Source organism: Suncus etruscus, chromosome X (genome assembly GCF_024139225.1).
Source record: "Suncus etruscus isolate mSunEtr1 chromosome X, mSunEtr1.pri.cur, whole genome shotgun sequence".
NCBI classification, from domain to species: domain Eukaryota; kingdom Metazoa; phylum Chordata; class Mammalia; order Eulipotyphla; family Soricidae; genus Suncus; species Suncus etruscus.
Genome location: NC_064868.1, coordinates 73,763,537 through 73,785,119, shown reverse-complemented (window position 1 = coordinate 73,785,119; position 21,583 = coordinate 73,763,537). Strand labels below are relative to the sequence as shown.

The window sequence follows — 21,583 nt, the reverse complement described above, 5'->3', positions numbered from 1 at the left end:
CAAAAATTAAAAGCAGATGGGCCATAGTGATAGTAGAGTGGTTAATGCAATCACCTTGTATGTGGCTGATCCCAGTTTGATTACCCCATTACACTATATGGTCTCCCAAGCACATATCCATAAGCACTTTCAGGAATGGCCCCAAACCCCTACAAACTAAAAGCAGAAATACCATATGATTGTGCAAATTCATTTGTGTATATTTATCCAAAGGAAAGAAAGTTTTCATCTTGAAAATCTATCTGTGCTTTCATTTCATTGCCAACCTTATTATCATTTGCCTTTTTTAGTGCAAATGTTCCATTTAAACTTTCTCTTCCTGTTTTTATTAACCAGCAATAAAATTGATAGTATTTAACTACAATATAGTGGAAAACAGACAAAAGCATGAGTACTGAGTGGAAGAGTTAGTTCAGTAGTTAAAGCAATTGCTTTACATGTGACTGACTCCAGTTCCATCACAAGTATGGCAAATGATCCCCTGAGCACCATCAAGAGTGATCCTTGCTTGAACACAGAGCCAAGAGAAGCCCTGAGTACTTTCAGATGTGGCCCAACTACTACCAATCCCCCAAAGAAAACATCAGTACTGATATCCAGCAATTCTACCTCTGGGTACTTATCTGTAATAAATATAAGTACTAACTTGAACACCCATACCCCAAAACTCACTGCAGCGTTAATTATAGTGGCAAGGCACAGATACAACCAAATGGCAATTACTGACTAGGTAAAGAAATTGTGATAGGTGATAAATATATGGGCAGCTAGATAAAACAATAAGCAGGAAGATTATTCAGTCACAAAGAGAAGGGAAGCTCTGCTATTTGCAACAACATGAATGGACCATAAGAGAATTCTACTAAGTGAAGTAAGTCAGAAAAGTATAAGGAAATCTAGCCTTGTCTCATTTATCTGTAAACTTTAAAATAATCAAATTCATAGAAGTACAGAGTAGGATAGTAAATGCCAAGGGCTAAGGAAGGGAGAAATGGATGTTTCTAATGAACAGCTCTAAAGGTTTGATTAAGAAAGATGACTAAAGGATCAATAGACAGATAGCATAGGTTTTAAAGCCTTTGCCTTGCAGGCTACTGGCCCCAGTTTCATTGTTAATATCACAAAGTCCCACTAGTACAGATCCAAGAGTAGCCCCCAAGCATTGCCGTATCTGGCCAACTACCTGCCCCCAAATAAGAAAAAATATGAACAAAAACCACCCACAGAATGGGAGAAATATTCACCCAATACCCATCAGACAAGGGGCTAATATCTATGATGTACAAGTTACTGACAGAACATAACAAGAAAAAAATCTAACCCATCAAAAAATAGGGAGAAGAAATGAACAGACACTTTCTCAAAGAAGAAATAAAAATGGCCAAAAGGCATATGAAAAAAATGTTCTGCATCACTAATTATGAGGGAGATGCAAATGAAAACAACAATGAGGTACCCTCTCACACCACAGACTGGCACACATCACAAAGAACAAGAGCAATAAGTGCTGTCCAGGATGTGGGGAGAAAGAAACTCTCATTTACTGCTGGTGGGAATGCCGTCTAGTCCAACCTTTATGGAAATCAATATAGAGTTTCCTCAAAAACTGGAAATTGAGCTCCCATATGATATAGTTATACCACTCCTAGGGAAATACCCTAGGTCACAGGGGTCGGCAACCTGCACTTGTAGCTCTTTTGAAGCTTTGCTGCGGCTCCAACATCAGGGCCAGTTGCAGGGGTGCGGGGAGTGGTATCACTTAAATATTTTAATTGCTATTCATTTGAACAAATGCATTTTAAATTGCTAAGTGAATAAGTGAAAAAGTTCTTTTTTCTTCAATCTACAGCTAACTTCACTATCTTGTGTATAGCATTAAGATAAGAAACATTTTATGTAGTGCTGTATTTGTTTTAAATCTTTCAATGGTTTTTCAGGCTCCCAGGTTTTTTTCCCCCTTTGGCTGCAGCTCCCAGGTTTTCTTTTCTTTCTGAAATTAGTCCAAGTAGCTATTTATGTCTTAAAGGTTGCAGACCTCTGCCCTAGGAACACAAAAATGCAATACAAAAATCCCTTCCTCACACCTATATTCATTGCAGCACTATTTACAATAGCCAGACTCTGGAAACAACCAAGAAGCCCTTCAACAGATGAATGGGCAAAAGAAACTGTGGTTCATATACACAATGGAATATTATGCAGCTGTCAGGAGAGATGAAGTCGTGAAGTTTTCCTATACCTGGATGGACATGGAAACTATTATGCTGAGTGAAATAAGTCAGAGGGAGAGAGACACAGAGTAGTCTCACTTACCTATGCTTTTTAAGAAAAATAAAAGACATTATTGTAAAAATGGCCAGAGATGAGGGCCAGAAGGACTGGCTCACGATATGAAGCTTACCTCAAGGAGATGTGAGTGCACTTAGAACACTAACAACTACCATGACTATGTTAACAAGTGAGAGAAGAATGCCTGCCTTGAATACAAGCAGGGGGTGTGTAAGGAGGGAGATGTGGTGCATTGGTGGTGGGAATGTTGCACTGGTGAAGGGGGTGTTCTTTTAGTGACTGAAACCTAACTACAGTCATGTTTGTAATCACGATGTTTAAAGATATAAAAAAGAAACAATATGGATAAATTCTACAGATCTGCTAAATAACATGTACATAGATTCAGTAGTAATGTACGCTTAAAAACTGGTTGAGAGTTGGTCTTGTTCAAAGTGCTTTGACTACAATAAAACTAAAGAAAGAGAAAAGTAAATTAAATATTTCTAGTGACTGAAAAAAGAATGCAGAATAAGTGCTAATTATTGTGCAAGGGGTTTCTTTATGGAGTGATTCAAATGTTCTGGACCTTAAAGTGATTATTTCAGTCTAGTGAATATACTAAAAACTATAGTCTTACATACACTAAATGAGTGAATTTTATGATAGAAAAATATCTTCAGAAAAATTTCCAACTATACTGAGATACAAACTTCTGTTTATAAAATCACCAAAGACCTAAAAGTCTAATAACATGCTGTGTTGATGAAAGTATTCTGAAACAGGCACTTTCATATCTTGCAGAGTGAGTGTACAAATTGGGGCAACTATTACATTGAGTATTTTGATGCCATCAAAGGCATGATTGACATAGCAATTCTACTTTTAGGAACTTTTGCTTCAAATAAAACCCTCCTGCCTCAAGGCCATCATAGCATCCCATCAAAAACATATGGTATTAACAATTTGAAAGCCAATGCACAGTAAGCAAGTTAAAAAATGATTTATGGTTATGGTGTATCTTTGCAATATTATATAATGCAGGAAAAGGAAAAATGAAGATTTTTTATATACTAAGTAGATAATTTTGTAACATTGTCAAGATGAAAAAGCAAGGAGTAGAGCATCATTATAGCTTGCTGCACTTTGGTCCAAAAAAGGGAGGAGAAATTTATATATTATGTATATTATATATGAAGCCTATAGATTATGCTTAATGAAATATATATGTATTGCCTTAGAGTTTTTCAGCACAAAATTTGTGCCAAAAATCCCGGATTCGGCTTATACTCAGGTCTTAGTGCGCACATAACCGAATCAAATGCACATAGTCTCCAGTCGTCTTCTGCCATCTGTGGAAGGGGGTGGTGCTTCAGTTCAGTCCACAAGTCACGGCTGAGCTGAAGAGGTAGGCCGCTGACCTGAACTGTATGCCATTGTACTATGTAACCCACAATATTCAATGGCATATTTAATTAAGTGAAAAACCCATTTAAGGTGGTAAATGTTTATAAATTCTGAATCCTTATATAATTAGGGGTTTTAGAATATAAGGATTCGGGATTTTTAAACATTTATTTACAACTTTTTACTGTCTTAAATGGTTTATTCACTTTTTTAAAGATGCCACTGGGTTAATGTGGTAAGTTAATGGTATACAGTATATCAAACAACCATGCATTGTAAATGTAATCATTGTGTTTATTTATTTACCGATTCCTCAATTATTGTAATTGTTTTGAGTTTATATATATATTATATTATATTATATTATATATATTTGGTTTTTGGGCCACACCCGGCAGTGCTCAGGGGTTACTCCTGGCTGTCTGCTCAGAAATAGCTCCTGGCAGGCACAGGGGACCATATGGGACACCAGGATTCGAACCAACCACCTTAGGTCCTGGATCGGCTGCTTGCAAGGCAAACGCCGCTGTGCTATCTCTCCAGGCCCGAGTTTATATTTTTATTTTTGAAATTTACCAGTGGCTGCTGCATTTTCCATCTCAGCTTATATTTGAGTCACTGTTTTCCCAGTTTTTAGGGTAAAATTAGGGGGTTGGCTTATACTAGGGTAGGCTTATACTTCAGTATATACAGTATATCTGTGGGTTGTAACTGATGGCTTGGGTCAGCAATGGGGAGATGTTTTATTCCATATAATTCTTTTTTGTTTGGTGGACCACAAGTGTTGGTGCTCAGGGACTAACTACTGCTATCTCTGTAGTCAGGGGTCACTTCTGGTGGTGCCCAATGACCATATAGTTCAAGGAATCAAACCTGGGGTTCTTGCATGCAAAGCACATGCTCCAGACCTTTAAGCTATCTCTGTAGCCACTTTATTTAATATCATTTTTATTTTCAATATTCAGGTATATGGGGGTTATTGCATGAACATTTAGCAATGAAAATAAAATTAAAATCTAGTCAGAAAAATATGTATTGAAAATATGTAAACTATAATATGTTTATAGTATAAATTTATATACAAATATTATATGTAAATGTTTATATAAAACTATATAGTATAGTATATATGTATAGTTAGTATATATGTATATATTTTATTTACATTATATGTTTATATATGCTTATTTATTCTATATGTTTATTTATGCTACATATGTTTATATACAAACTATATGTATAGCATACACAAATACATATATGTATATATGCACATATACATATATGTATAGTTTATACATAACTATATGGTTTATATATAAATATATACTATATGAAACATAAACTACATGTGTTTATAGTATAAATTTACTATAAATATGTAAACTATAAACTATAAAATTACAAAGCACCTTTTAATAATCCTAAAGCCAATCAAAGACACAAACCATCCTGACTTTTCTTGCTCCCAACGACAAATTCTAAAATTAGATTGTTGTCAGGTAGTTTATTTTCTATGGAGGTTTGACCAGCCTCTAGTCTCGGGTGAAGTAGACAGATGAACAGATTTTTCGTTATTTCTCAACTGTGTACAGAATTGCCTTACCATCGCTGATACTAATGTTAGCAAGATCCACGATTTTATCAGGAAGTCCTTGAAGCAATCTGCACTTTCTAAACATGGGTTTCTCCCACTGAGATTTGCCCGTTTTAATGCTGATGGAGCTGAAAGAAAGGAGAGACCAATGAAAAATATATATATAAATGCATTTTTGCCACCTGCTTGTTTGCAGGGACCCGAGAGAGGGCTGGGCACAAAACTCATCATATCCAGCAAAGCCAAACTAACTCAACGTAAAGCTTTTGCCTCTTGGTGTGCTCTGCCTTCCCTTTTGAAGTCCAATTTTTTAAGAGGAAATTCCCATCAGAACGCGATTTTTGTGGAGCTCAACCTAGTCAGAGCCTCACTGCAATTAGCACAGCGCCCTCTGTAGCTCAGCGGCCCTCATTAGCCATCTGCCCTCCCCGGGGCTTCGTCCCAGTCAGTTTCCGGTCAGTTCCGCTGACCGGTCAGGTCCTCTGACTGTTAAACCGTTTCTGAGCACCCACTGTGCTCTGGGACTGGTAATTGGATGTGCAAACACATCCGGGCGGGGCTTATTCTTCAGGGATCTTGGAACTTGGAGGCTGTAAATGCAACTTTCCTTTTTTTTTTTTTTAGGCAAGAAAGGGGGAAGAAAAGCTGCATCAAGAAAACGAAAGCTTTCAACCCAAAGAACTTTCGTTTTGCAGCTTTGGAGCTGAGTAGAGAGAGGTAGAGTAAACCCTCTCTTCTCTCCAGAAAGAGCACATCACATGGAGCAGAGAAGAAAGAGCCTAAGAAATACGCATTGGGACCACAATGACAAAGCTGCTTAGAGCTGGAAGAAGCTAGGAAAGAGCCCGCAGGGTTTTAAGTACTTGAATTATAGAATTGGACTTAATTCTTGAGGGAAATTATACTAATAGCATCAGAAATTCTACTTGGAAGGGAACTTCAAGAAGCAGGTTGGCCACTGAAAAGTAATAGCAGGCAGCCCAGTAGGAGGGCACACACTTTGTAGGTGTAAGACCCTGGTTTGATCCTCAGCATCACCAAGTTGGGGCGGGAGGTGGCTAACGGGAATCAAGAAATAGCAGAGGACTGAGCCAACTAATGACACTGGAAAGAAAAAGCTACAGGTGAGCTCTGAATATAACCATTAAAGCCACAGGTATCCTCGCACAGATTAGATGCCAAGAGGTCATCTTGAGAAAGATTTTTTTTCTTTAAAGCTATTTGTCAGAGAGTTTTGTAAGCCTCTGTCAAAGTCTCTGTCCGTCTGGTCTCCCCCACTTAAGTTAACAGCATGAGCGACTAGCAGTAGAGAAAAGAAGGGTTGATTGATGATTTTTTTGAAGGAAAATGGTGAATGGTGAAAGCAGTAATATAAGAATGAGTTGGGAAATTGTTCTGGTCCATCATCAGGAGAGCTTTGGGGCCATTTTGCAAAATGGTCATTACAGAGACAAATGCAAAACACGGGAAGCATTTGATCAGTCATTTGGTGAAATGGTAAATGACATTATTGATAGGAGGATGGTAATGACCCCCAAATGAAACCTAGAGGAATAGGGGCGGGAGTAATTGATAGTAGAGCAGATAGGGCATATGCCTTGCATGTTGACTAACCCAAGTTTGATTTCCAGCATCCCATGTGGTCCTCTGAGTGCCACAGGAGTGATTTCAGAGTGCAGAGCCAGGAAGAACTCCTGAGCATAGTTGGGTGTTATTCCCACCAAGAAAATAAAACCCAAACCAAAAAGAAATGTAGAGGCATATAGGGAAAAGCTAAATAACAGACTACAGCATGCCGGAGGCAGCTGTTTTTAAGTGGGGAGAAAATGGGGGGACTCTTTTTATTTAGTTCTTGAAATGTTTTGCCGTAATGTAAGATCTAAAACAAAACAAAACAAAAAAAAAAAAACAAGGCATATGGGGTGAAGGGACAGAACACAAGTATCCCCAGTGAAATAGAGATTAGTATTACTGGATTATCAGTTCAAACCTGGCCAGTACCTACCAGATTCTAGTAGCATTTGCATCCTCATTCTTTATGCACCTAGTTTGGGCTGTATCTGTGGGGTTGGTTAAGAGCCATTTATATGTCCCTTTGTATTTGGAAGCTGTTTTATCGGCTTTGCACTTCCCTGGCTCTGGAAGAGAAAATGTATGCACATTTTAAAGGGCAAAAGGCACTTAAAGGTATCAAGAACCTACATTACAACCCACCATTTATTACCTCGCACATAAATATCAGTGAATAAAAAAGCAAAGTTTTCCTACTCAGCTTCACTGAAAATAGCATTAAATAGATTCCTCCCTTAAAAAAAAAACAGCTTCCTAATTCAACCCCATATTTCACCATTTTCATTAAAATCACCAGTTGAGGGGGCCGAAGAGATAGCACAGCAAGTAAGGCATTTGCCTTGCATGCGGCCAACACAGGAAGAACTCCATTTCGAACCCTGGCATCTCATAAGGTTCCCCTGAGCCTGCCAGAAGTGACCTCTGAGCGCAGAACCAGTAGTATACCCTGAACGTTACTGGGTGTAAATACCCCCCCCCCAAAAAAAAAAAAACCACCAGTTGACAGGACAGGTGTTGGGTCTGGTTTCGTAAAATGATACATATATGCTGAAAAGTTCAAGACACAACGGGATCTGAAGTGAAAATCAATAGTTCCATGCTGGCCAACAATCTGAGGTTACCCCTGTCAGGTGGTTTGCAGCAATGGCAGGGGAAATGTTAACTCTTTCTGGATGGTTCCTGTCTTCTTAATGGGCTCTAATCTGGGTTTAGCTTTCATTGATTGAATACTAACAGAGCTGTCATGTTCTGGCAGGGAAGTACTGAAGGCAAGGTTTGGCTGCCAAGTGAAGGAACAGAAGAGACCTGGGCTAGGCCTGGAGCTAAACTCCCAACTTTCTTTATTGTTTTCTTTTGGAGTCATACCTGGGAGTGCTCAAGCACTTTTCCTCTCTCTGTTCTCCAGAGTGATCCTTAGCAATGTACAGGGACCATATATGGTGGTGGGGATTTGAACCAGTGTTGCAGCTGACACACCACATGCAAGCCTTAGCTCCTACACCATCTCTCTGGGTCCAGTTCCCAACTTTGACTCTCTAGCAATTAGGGCTGCAACTCTGATTTCAGAATTCATTACAGATTGTCCCATGGAATAGCCCAGCCCCATTTGCTCCTGCCTCCCTGTTTCTTCGATCAGATCAAGGGGCCTGCTCTTGGCTTCCAGGCAGTTTGCTGCATTCATTGTTTTCTTGGCCTGGTGGCCTTTGTCTGAGTTTCAGTCCTTTCCTGCCTTCCATGTCCTTCTCCTCCTTTAATGATCACAGCCAACTGTCTGCTGCTAAATTCATTGTGTGTTGTGATGTCTCTCTAGGTTATCTGGGCTAACTCAATGTTTTTAACCTCTGACTCTAGGGCAAATGGAAGAAAGCTGTCAGCAAAGGGAGCAAAGTGGAGTGACCATTCTGAGTTATCATCCAAGTCTTGCTAATTTGTAAAGAAAATACCCATGAAAAGAAGTTCTAGACGGTTCCCAGATTAGTTTCCAAGATGAATCGATTGAAAGAATCAGTCAAAATATTAAGAAGGTCTGTTGAGTCATGAGTAATATGTTCTGGTCTCTAGGTATTTCTGCGAGAGAAAACTCTCCCCATCTGCTGACTGATCTCCGCAGCTGACCTGAGCGATCTCTGGTTATCCATCTGGTGCTGTTTTAAAAATATTATTTACTGAAACTATAGTGAATGATAACATACAGAAGTTTCTGGTATGCTTGCTTTCAACTCAATATCCAGAGAAATAGAATAGGAGGTAAGGCACTTGCCTTATAGTCTACTGACCCTGGATCAAATCCCTAAAACCACACATGATCCGCTGAGCAGCACTAGGAATCACTCCTGACCACAGATTCAGAAGTTTTTTCCCAAGCACTACTGGGTATGACCTCACCCCCCAATTGTAATTAAAAATAACTGTAAGTTCAACTCTACTCTTTGCCATACTCTTTACATCTTTGAACCAATTGAAAAAAAAAATCTTTTTTTTGGTTTTTGGCTCACACCTGGTGGTGGTGGCGCTCAAGGGTTACTCCTTGTTCTACACTCAGAAAATGCTCCTGGAAGGCTCAAGGGACCATATGGGATGCCAGGATTTGAACCACTGTCTTTTTGCATGCAAGGCAAATGCCTTACTTTCCGGTCCCTCTTTTCTTTTTTTTTAATTAAATAATTTTTATTTTTACCAAAGTGGATTACAAATCTTTTACAGTAATATTTTAGGTACATAATGACATTGAATCAGGGGCATTCCCACCACCAGTGCTGCCCTCCCTCTACCCCTGTTCTCAGCATGCATCCCATATCCCCTCCTTTGACCGCCAGACAATTGAAATAATTTTCTAATAATTTTAAAATATCATGTAATTCTAGGTACACAGTTCACAGTTCTTTTTGTATAGAAGACTCACTGTGTCGACTACCAAAATGTTTCACCACCAAAACTTCCCTCAACCCATCCTCCCATACCTTCCCTTTTCCTCTGGTGAACACTTTTTCTCCAAGTTTAGATGCTAGTTTAGGCATTGTTTACTCTCATTCGGTGTTTTATTTGCTTATTTTCTTGTTATTGTTGTTGTTTATTTGGGGGATAACACCTAGTATTGCTCAGGGGCTACTCCCAGCTAAGTGCTTGAGGACAGCTCCCAGTACTGCTCAGGGGAGCATGGAGAGTTGGGATTCAACCAAGACCTCCTGCATGCAAATTATGTGCTCCAGTCCTTTGATCCATCTCCCGGGCCCTTCATCAATTCTTTAAGGTAAAAGAAAAAAGGTTGTCATGGTAAGAGGGTACTGAGTCTTTAGGAAGGATGAAGACAACCTCTCTTCCCTCTCTGCAAGTAATCCTTATAATGTACACATTATGTGCTTTATTCTCAGGGAAGTGGGTTCATACAAAAATACCCTCCCCCCAAATTACCTAGTTTTTCCACTAGAATGTGTTCAGATTTTACTAATAACTTCGATCGATTCGATGTGAAGTTTCCATGCTTGAGGTTGTCACGTATTTTACTTTTAATAATGTTAATCAGTTCAGTGGATGGTAAATAAGAATTGGCTTTTATGATGACCTGCCAAACGCAGCTAAAAAGCAAAGCACAGAAAGATGTTGCAGTTATGTAACCAGGCAATTTGGCCTGTGATACTCAAATTCTTTACAGATTACTTAATAGGTAGTCTATGAATAGCAGAAATTTTACATGTATTTAGTGACTATCATAAGAATTATGGGAGGCAGCATATTGAAATCTACTGAAAAATGTTTTTCATCCAAAACAAGCAACGTGAAACCTATTTTCAAAAGGAAGAGGAGCAGCATTTATGTAATGTTGAAAAAAATTCTACAACTTGGTGACAATTCTGGAGAAAATAGGGGTGTGTGTGACTGCTACTCACGACTCACAACTCCCCATGTGGAACTTTCATCGTTCCAGTCTCTAATTTGCCCACCATTACTGCAATAAGGGCAAATGGGTACATGCTCAATTGATCCAGAAAGATTTTCTTTTCTTTTTCTTTTGTTTATTAACTAATTTTTATTTTGACCAAAGTGGATTACAAATCATTCACAGTAGTATTTGCAGAAAGTTCATTGATATAATAGATTCATAGCTGTTGTAATAATAATGAGCCTAAAGAACTTATGGAGAGCTCGTCCTCTATGTATTTTAATTCTTTCATCACAGTGACCTCAAGAGGTAGCTACTAGCTAGTTACTATAATTCCCATTCTACAGATGAGAAAATTGAGCCTTAGAGAAATGATTTTCAACATCAAAAGGTCTCCATATTTAATTTCTGAATATTTTTCCAAGAAAAGACATATTATGAAAATAGACCTGAACCTCCAAATCAAAGTTTTCCAATGTTGAAAATTTCCCTAATATTCTGTTAAAGATCACAAGATCACGTTCACAACCCAATCTATGCCTTTTCTCCATTTGCCTTTGTAGACAAAACTGTTCAAAGAACACAATTGTAGGTGTTAACAGTGGTTGAACATTAGATGTGGGCCCGGAGAGATAGCACAGCGGCGTTTGCCTTGCAGGCAGCCGATCCAAGGACCAAAGGTGGTTGGTTCGAATCCCGGTGTCCCATATGGTCCCCCGTGCCTGCCAGGAGCTATTTCTGAGCAGACAGCCAGGAGTAACCCTTGAGCACCGCCGGGTGTGGCCCAAAAACAAAAACAAAAACAAACAAAAAAAAAGAACATTAGATGTACCTGTATTTACTCAAAAGTTCTCTCTGTATCCAACCTCCCTTCACTTTTGCTGAAATATCTGCTTCTCCCACCCATTTTATTTATAATTTCTCTTCTTGAGGTTCAGGTTTCCAGACTGAGAACCTCTCCTGTGACCCCAGAAGACCCTCATCTCTAGCACCGTGTATATTATGGTGGCCCTGCTATGAGCCATCTTTCAAGAGTTAGTTACATCAAGGCAACCAATTACAGCCAGTGTTCTGGGAGGAGCTGAACTACCAGTCTAAACAGAAGTGAGGCTGCTATCCTTGTTGTTTTGCATTTTCCTGCTCAGTATTTTGTCGACTTTTCTATGACAACAAATACTTTATCCCCCATACCCAAATTATGCCCACTTTGGACCCCATTTTCTCTTCACTACAAAGAGGCAGGCTGCTAGACTGTGCTGTGACCAAATGAAACAACTTATTTCATGAAGGCAAGAGCCAAATTACAGTATCTGTAAAATAACCACTGGTTACTTTGATCTCCTTCTGACAACTCTGACCAACAGGCTGCACATACAGAACTAAATGGAAGGAAAATCAGAACCAAATGTACCCGCTACGAATAAACTCAGCTCCTACCTGTATGATGCATGGGGAATTGTCGCCATTTCTTCCTCATCTCTCTGTTCCAAGTAATGTAAAAGAAAAGCGCAGGTCACTGACATTTTAAGCAACTACCACAGATGACAACAGGGTTTATTGTAACAACAATCATGATTATATTTTATACTTACATAATACATTGGCTTCTGCAAATAACTTTCAAAATATTAAAGCAGGGGCTGTACAGATGTACAGATATTAAAGAGTTAGGCACTTGTCTTGCCTTGTTTAATTGAAGGCACCATATATGTTCTCCATAGAACTGCTGTGAGTAATCCCGGAGCACAAAATTTTGGGCAGGAATAGTCTCTGGCCACTGCCAGGTAAAGTTCCCAAACCACAAAAACAAAACAAAACAAAACAAAATCAATTCCTTGAGTCATCACATCAGTTCTGTAGCATAATGCAGGGATTTGTCATACCATTTCCGGGATGAGGAAGCTAAGTCTCAGAAAAGTTCAATGATCTGCCTCACATAGCACAGTTCACAAATCATGGAACTCTGAGAAGAATCCAAACTTATGATTCTTAGGGTCTGGACCCTAAGAATTGATATATGGGGTCTGTGATGATGGCAATTGTAAACACTCCCAAGCTTATGTTGTGCACTCTATCTTGTGCTCTGTACTTTACACAAATTAACTCACTTCATCTGTCCAACAGCTCTGCTAGAAACAATACTATTATTTTTCCCATTTTATAAATGAGGAGACTGGAACCAGATAGGTTAAATAAATTACCCATGGTCCCATAGGGAGAAAGTGGAAGGAGAGGGATTTCAATCTCACACACAGCATTATCCCCTAAGGACCTCAGGGTCACCAAAAGGTTTTTACATCCTTATTATTTGAGAAGAAATTTAGTTGCGTTTCATTATCTAAACTGTATTAAATTAAATAATTTGGGTTCAGCCATTTAAAACATGTTTTAAATTCACTTGGAAAATGTAAATTAGCCATTTTTATAGATATTTTATTAATATATTTATTTAAGCACCATATTATAAACATGTTTGTAGTTGGGTTTCAATAATAAAAACTACACCCCCTTCATCAGTGAACCTTATCACCAAAAATGCCTCCATCTCCTTCCACCCCCACCCCAGCCTGTCTTTGAGGCAGGCATTCTATTTCTCTCACTCAGTATCATAATTGTTGGTGTAGCTATTTTCCAGAGAGATTTTTAAACTTGCTAATGGACTTCCTGTCCAAAATGTAAAAAAAAAACTTTTTAAAGAAGAGGTAGAATCTACTAAAATGAAATTTTTAAAAAAATAAAAGTAGTAATCACAGTCTTGAAGACAGGTATAAATTGAATAATTAGCTCTTGGGAACTAAGAGTTTTGAATATTAACACCTGGAATTTAAACTACAACACAGAATGTCAATGAAGAAGATTTATACAAAATTCTCCTCTATTTTACCTTTTTGTAAATAGTTAATATTGGACCACTATTTGCTTCTTTTTTATTGTGGTCGAAGTGAATTACAATTCTTTCACAGTAATATTTGAGGCACATAGTGACAATGAATGAGGGGCATTCCCACAACCAGTGTTGTCCTCCCTCCACCCCTGTTCCCAGATGCATCCCACATCACCCTCCTTTACCCCCCCCATAATGCTAGTGCAACTGTTTTCCCCTTGTACAGCTTTTTGTAGATTAGGTATTGATTCTGTTGTTGTTGACTTTAGATTTGGTATTTATGTCTGATCAGTTTTTATTTCCACCAAATGAACATTCAACTGTCTGGTCTTGGTTCCATCGGGGCCGGGGGGGGGGGGGGGAAGGAAAACAAAAAAGAGAAAAACTAGGAGGAGTCCATGTAGGTATTATAAATATCCATTTGGAAGAAGGAAGGGAAAAATAAGAAAAAGGTAGCAAAACAATACAAAACAAAAAACAATGAGGAAATAACAACAAAATTACAAAGATTAGCTATTTTTTGTATAGTAAAAACATGTGTCTCCTGTTTAGATATCTTAAAACTATGTACTTGTCTTAGTATGATACTGATAATATAAAATTAACTGTATGTACAACCACAGATAAATGGATTATGAAAATGTGGTATATATGCACAATGGAACACTATTCAGCTTCAAGAAATGATGAAACTATTCAATTTGCTGCAACCTGGTTGGAATTGGCTGGTATCATGTTGAGTGAAGCCAGAAGAAGAAAGATAAAGACAGGATCATTTCACTTACCTGTGGTACAAGAGAATAAGTGGATGAGAAAATGTAATGTAAGAGAGGTGATGCCTTGGTCACTCTTAGCCCCAGATCTTACAGAGGAGAAGGAAACAAAAGTAAAGAAATCAAGGCAGGAAAGAAGATGAAAAATGGAAGTAATGAGGGAACAGGTGTTAGGGTTTCAGTGATATTGGTGATATAGGAGAGTGGTGTATTTATATATCCTAATCATGGGCTCAACAACACTGAAAACATGAGATCTAAAATGCGACTACCAAACTTTGTAATGTCAAGGTAGCAGACAAGGGGTGGTTGTGGAAAAGTGAAAAATGATGGAGTAAGAAAATATGGATGATGGAAGTTGAGAGAGGTGGTGGGATTGCTGTTGCCTAAAATTCAGTTATTAATCTTTGAAAATCACAGTTCTTTAAATATTTGAACTGTGATTGTCAGAAGGAGAAGGGCAGATAAAAAGTCATATTTCATATATGGGACATAAAGGAACAAAGGAAGGGAGTAACAAATGATCAAAGACAACAGAAGATAATAGTTGGCCTACAGAGCTGAGCTTACCACTATGAGGCTGAGAGTGAGGAGAGGAAGATAAGGTCAATGGGTTGGAAGGAGGGACATTGAGAAAATAATAGAGACAAGTGGACACTGATGGAGGATGTAGTAATATGTTGTATGCATGAAACCATACATTGACAGTATTGTAAATCAAAGTGCTGGAATAACAATAATAATAACAACAACAACAACCTATGTGTGCTTGATAATTATTTCCAAGGTTTTGTGTCACTGAAGAAAATGTAGAATTGGGGTAGGGTAATGGAAGATATATTCTAGTTTCAAATCTCTTCAATTGGGTAGGATATATAGCTCAAAGAGCTTAAGCATGTGCTTTCCGTGCAAGAAGTCTAAGTTCAATCCCTGGCACTATATGGTACCCCAATAACTTCAAAAAGTGATCCCTGAGCAATAAGTTGGGAGTATAACCCTCAAAGAAACGATAAAAACCATTTTTATATATAATATATATATAATATATAATAATATATATATAATAATATATATTATATATATATAAATAAAGGGTAGGATTTTAATGTGAATTTTAGTCTTGAAAAAATCATATCATTCTGGGATGAAACAAGGTGATCAGCAACAACCAAGACATTCTATTTCTCATTTTTAATCCCTAAATGATTATATTACACAAACACACACTGCCCATAAAATGTGCCTAAAATTGTCATATAGAGAGCTCTAAATAGCAGAGGTTTGTTTTCTTGATGGGGTTTTGTGCAGAGCCCAAAGAAAGTAATGTAATTTGACCCTCAATTAGCACAATTGAAACTTGCCCGAGAAGTTATATGTGGGTGGAAAAGCTATTTACTCACATCTGCTCAGGTAGAATTAAGGTGGGATACAAGTAGTTCTGTTTTGAAAAGGTACTTACAAAAATTCTGTCCATGTTTATGTCTTCTTCAGAAGTGTCTCTGTAGCATGAGCAACACAGAATTATAGAAAAATAAAACATAATATCAAATACACAAGGACACACGTTCAAAAGAATGACAACTCCAAGACTGAATAGCAGACTCTTACCATTTTGAATTTATTGGCCATCCTTTGCATACCAAAATGACAGTGGGTCATACACAAAGCAATCCCACTTTGTAGTTCATAATAGTATCAGCAAGGGTACATAAATGAATATATGTAAGGGTGGAAATAATTGAGATGTCATTAACTAGATAATAGGGTGAATATATTATGACACATTGATACTAAAGGGGTGGAAGCAGTCCTTAAAATGAGTAAATCTGGGCCTCAGAGATGATACAATGGGCAGAGTGCTTGCCTTGCATGTGGCTAACCTGAATTTGGTATGTGCTCACTGGATAGTAACAAAGAATGTAGTCAAAGAGGAGGTGTTGGGGGGGGGGGGCTGGAACAATAGTTCAGTAGGTAAGGCACTTGCCTTTTATGTGACTTCTCCATATTTGATCTCCCACACCACATATGGTCCCTTAACCTTTACCAGGAGTGATTCCTGAGTACAGAGCTAGGAGTAAGCCCTGAGCACTGCCATGTGTGGCACCAAACAAATAGATCTGCAAGATAAATCTTTATATATTAGCCTGAAAGGATGAACTGTTGCGTTCTAAAGGATGAAAGAAAGCTGTAATGCAGTATGTAGAATAAGCTCCCGTTCTCTTAATAAATGCAACAGATCTAGAGTTCTTGGAGAATAAGGGAGAAAGTAGGAGATATTCGCTGCCTGTATCATGTATTTCTGTAAAGCTCTAAGATTTTAGAGTTGCTCCTATTGCTTTTGGAATAAGCAATAGACACATTTTAAAAATGTAACGTTGTATACTCCAAACATCCCCAATTTTCTACTAATAACCTACCAAATGAATTTACTTCTACTACTTTCCCTGAGCCTTCCTGAGCCTATTTATATGTGAACATGTAGGATAAATCAGAATTCCAAATTACTGTCACACGGCAGTCACATTTAATAGCATAGCGAAGCTTCTAGGTGTTTCCTTAACAGAGGAACAGTATGCAAGAAGAGAGAAACCCTTTTTCAGGTTACCAAATTCTTTTGTCATGGTCTCCTTGACAGTGTCTGTCAATTTCACTACCCTGTTTTATCCCAAACAAAAGTCATCCCTGGTTCCTTTCTGTTTGTTTATTACTTGGTTTTACCCCCCAAAAAGTGATTGTCTTACATGTAAACCTGGGTGGGACTGGTTCAGGATAGCCTGAGCTACCTGTCCTTACTCTGTCCTCATTTCCCCACCTGGAAGTTGTTTCTGTACTCAATAACACGACAGTTCTGCCAGGAAACTTGCTCTTGACACAAGGTAGATTGCCAGATGACCTGTGTTTTACCCTCAGCCTGGTTTGAATTATTTCATGCCTGCTTTAGACCTGTTCACCTGGGGTTGGAAATATGGCTCAAGGAGTGATTTTACAATTGGCCCCTGAACCGAGAAGATCCCAACAATGGTGAATGACTTGACCCTCTGATGGATAATTGCCATGTCAGCCCCTTCGAGCTACACTGAATGTGCTGTGCCTTTCACTGGAACATTGGTGCACATACCCCTTGTTATGAATAGATTCATGTTGCTCCGGTCTATCTACTACATTTCTCACTCTGTACTGTATGTGCCGGGATTCCTAGAGATTCTTTTGTACATATGCCACAAGAGGGGAAAGGTGCCTTTCCATTGGTAAGAGTTCTCTATCTAAAGGCCTTCCCAGGGCTGATCATTTATTGTTTACTATTGGCACCAAACCAGAGAGATGCCCATCTCCCATGGATAATGAGCTGGCAACCATCTCTGCAGACTCAGAGTTTGAAAACTGCTCAGCCAGAGATAGCCTTGAGTTAGGTGGACGTGTCAGTGCTAGCAATTCAAGTCCTGGGCAGCATCAAATGGTTTATGTTCAAAATGGTATGGATTTATCAACAGGAATGACACCAAAGAAGACATCTTTGTTCATTGGACAGCTATTAAGAGAAACAATTCCAGGAAGTTTCTGTGTAGCATTGGAGATGGGGAGACTGTGAAGTTTGATTTTGTGAAAAGTGAGGGAGGTCCAAAAACTACTAATATATCTGGACCTGGCAGAGTGCCAGTGAAAGGTTGCTGATGTGCTCCCAATTAACATAGGTTCTGCTGATACATCCCCCAGCCTTACTCAGTTGACCCATCACCTATGGTGGCAAAGGCCCCCCTCAGGCAGGACAGAAGCAGGCAGTGAAGGAGAGAGAACTGAAGACTCCGTGAAGCAGCCCAGATGCTGACACCCACCACCTTTCTTCTACCAGAGGTGCTTTTTGCAAGGACCTTGCCCCTCAACTTGCAGCAGCTTATTGAGGTCACTGATGGGCTAGAAACCAAAGAGATAGTGCCATTGGAGGGGGACCAACAGCAGGGAGATGAGCAGATTCCCCCAGATTCCGGCCCAGTTAACAAAGGCCTTTCCATTTCAGGTGACCTCAGCAGCCTACCACAGAAGGTGGAGATGGAGAATCCAAGCCCAGTTGAATCCCAACTGAGAAGAAGCTACTTTCAGAACCTCTTGCACCCGGGTCACGTCCAAAAATTAACTTTCCTCTAGTTACTCTCTTGATCCCATTTGCATCGGTCACTATATTTCTAGTTAAAGTGTGTGTTCTACTCTCTATATTTTAATAGCTACTCTTTTGTTCTATGTCCCATTGCAAACAGATAGTTTTGTGTACAACTCTAGTGGTTTAATAGTAGTTTGCACAGTTCTGGAGAAATGCATAATGTTGTTAGATTTTTAATGGTTCTCAGCAATCCTAGTGGGTGTTTCCCAATTGCTATGGTGTTTGATTGTGTATATCATTTAGAAACTTATTCTCAAATTAAGTATTCCTGCAAAAATATTCTAATTAAGTATGTCTGCAAAAATTCCTTTGCCCACAGAAGTCTATGAAAAGGAACTTGTATACTATAGACTCTTACTACAGTGCTCATTATAAAAATGTTTTAGTAAACTTATTTAGAAATTATGTATATATTCAGAAATGTTCTAATATTTTTGTTTAGAGAAGTCTGTGGAAAAGAAACTTGGATGCTCTAGACTCGATTTGCCATGCTCAGTGTAAGAATGGAACTAAATTAAATATATCTAAAGAAAGCTTCTAGTGATTATGTTTAAGAAGTCTATGAAAAATTCTGTTATATGTATAAGATAAGGATATGGAAAAAGCTGATTGTTTTAAGAATGATGTATACACTATCTAACCTATTATGTTTTTTACAGCCATGTCTATCCTCACTAGCAGTGATTGTTAGGAATTAACTATACCAGTAACTGGCTTAAAATTTCCTCACCACCTTACCAGGGGTCTCAAACTCAATATACCTGGGGGCCGCAGGAGGCAAAGTCGGGTGATCCTTGAGTGCAAAGTCAGTAGTAAACCTTAAACATTGGGGTGTGTGACCCAAACAACTAAAACAAAACAAAACAAAAAAAGATTCCTCTAGGGCAGGGCCACAAAATGTTGTACTGAGGGCCACAAACAGCCCGCGGGCCATGAGTTTGAGATCCCTGCTTTATGCTAAAAGGTTTTTTTATCTTTTTATTTCCCCAGCTTTTACCATGACTATGCAAAATAACAACCACTTTTATAATTTCTGATAGGGGGTTCCCCCTTTTGCAGAGAATAATAGAACACAACTTATGTACCCCATCTCAATTTTTTTGAACAGAAAAGGGGACGTTGTTAAATTATACCTTGTTTTACCCAAAACAAAAATCACCCGTGGTTCTTTTGTAATCTGTTTACAACTTGGTTTTACCTCCAAGCATAGATTGTCTTACATGTAAATCTGGGTGGAACTGGCTCAGGATAGCCTGTGCTACCTGTTCTTACCCCCCCCCAGGGGTGTGTGTCTCTATACTCAATAAACACAACAGTTCTGACAGGCAGCTTGCTCTTGATATGAGGCAGAAGATTGCCAGACTACCTGTGTTTCACCCAGAGCCTGCTTTAAATTATTTCATGCCCAACCCTGTTTCAGACTTGTTCACCCAGGGTTGGAAATGCAGGGGGCGCATTTTATACTCCCCTTCCACATGAATACTCGTCCAAACAAGCTGTGGTGTAGTCAGCATTCCTGACTATTCCTGAACATTCCTCACTTTATTTTCTTTTTTGTTTTAAGCCATATTCAGTGGTGCTCAGGGCTTTGTCCTGGATCTGTGCTCAAGAATCACTCCTGGCCAGCTCAGAGAACCTTAGGCATGCTGAGAATTGAACCCAGGGTGGCTGCATGCAAGGCAAGTACTCTAACTTGTGCATTATCAGTCTGGATCCAGCATTCCCCATTTTCAACCTTTCAAGTTCTCTTTGGCATTTCAATGAAAAGGGCTGATAGTTAAGTCCTGTAGCACTGACTATACCTAACCTTTTGCCCCTCGGATAGGCTCGACTTTTTCCCAAGTTGGAGAATCACAGTATCTTTAGGGGCATTTGAGGAGACGAATTCTAATGTTTTTCTTTATTTACTTTCCACTGTTTTGTTCTCCCGTTGGCTTTTATACCGCACAGTAATAATGCCAATTTCTGCCTTGTTACAAAGTGAACCTACACTCAGAGAAGGTGCAACTCAAAGAACAGCAGACACCCAATCCTAGGTAACAACAAAGACAAGCCTTTCAGAATAGGAACATACAGCATGCTCTAAAAGTGTCCTGGGTCCAGAGAGAAAGAGACTTACCTGCTTTTCAGCAGAACAGCTAGATTAGCAAGAGAAAACTCACTATCTCGAAATACAGAATTTAGCTGTAAAAAAAATGAAAAATAAGGGTGAATTTCAGTATGCATAGAATTCCTCTCTTTTAGCTCTGGTTTTTCTATAGTTAGTTGTGGGGGGCTTCAGTTGCTTTTTATGAATCCCCATGATTCTCTTATATTTCTGGGGGTTTGTTTGTTTGTTTGTTTGTTTTTGTGTGGCCACATCCAGCAGTGCTCAGGAGTTACTCCTGGCTCTGCGCTAGAAATCGCTCCTGGCTCAGGGGACCATATGGGATGCCAGGGAATCGAACAGGCATCCTTCCTGGGTCAGCCGAGTGCAAGGCAAACACCCTACCACCACTGTGCTACCACTCTGGTCCCTCTTATCACACTTCTGTCTTCACCAAGCAAAGTTGTTTGAGTATCGATAAGTATCATTTCTTTACTTGTTTTAGCATTCCCATTTCTCTCAGCCTACCAATTTCTTTTTTGCCTACTGGTTAGTATTGAATTGAATCTCCCAGTCCCTGTTAAATACATTTCATAGAGTAACAGTTTATGGCATTTGAAAATAGGGCCTTTGCAGGAGGTAATTTAGGATAAATGCAGTCATAGAGTAGAATCCTAAATGTAAAGGACTAGAGTTCTTTTGGGGAGCTAGGGAGGATAACTTGGGCCACACCCAAGAGTGCTCAGGGCACATACTTCTGAATCTGTGCTCAGGAATCACTCCTGATGGATGATGTTTAGGGGACCCTATGCATTGCCAGGCATCCAACAGGGAATGACCATAATAAAGCAAGTGCATTAACTCCTGTACTGGTCTCTTCAGCTGTAGGACTGGACTTCTAAGATGAGAAGAAAATGCATTAGTGATCTCTTCCATCACTCTTTCTCTGTATGCACAGCA

At 39.0% G+C, this 21,583-nt stretch overlaps 1 protein-coding gene and 1 pseudogene across 1 annotated transcript in view; one reads left to right on the top strand and one right to left on the bottom strand.

Moving 5' to 3' along the window:
- Positions 1-21,583, bottom strand: part of ADGRG4 (adhesion G protein-coupled receptor G4) — a 128,105-nt gene that overhangs the window by 69,609 nt on the left and 36,913 nt on the right. The window contains 6 exon segments of the mRNA XM_049766940.1: positions 5,282-5,400; positions 7,278-7,410; positions 10,256-10,419; positions 12,162-12,215; positions 15,842-15,880; positions 20,657-20,721. Coding sequence (XP_049622897.1) covers positions 5,282-5,400; positions 7,278-7,410; positions 10,256-10,419; positions 12,162-12,215; positions 15,842-15,880; positions 20,657-20,721 — 574 coding nt within the window.
- LOC125999372 (Y-box-binding protein 2-like) lies at positions 17,436-18,451 on the top strand (annotated as a pseudogene).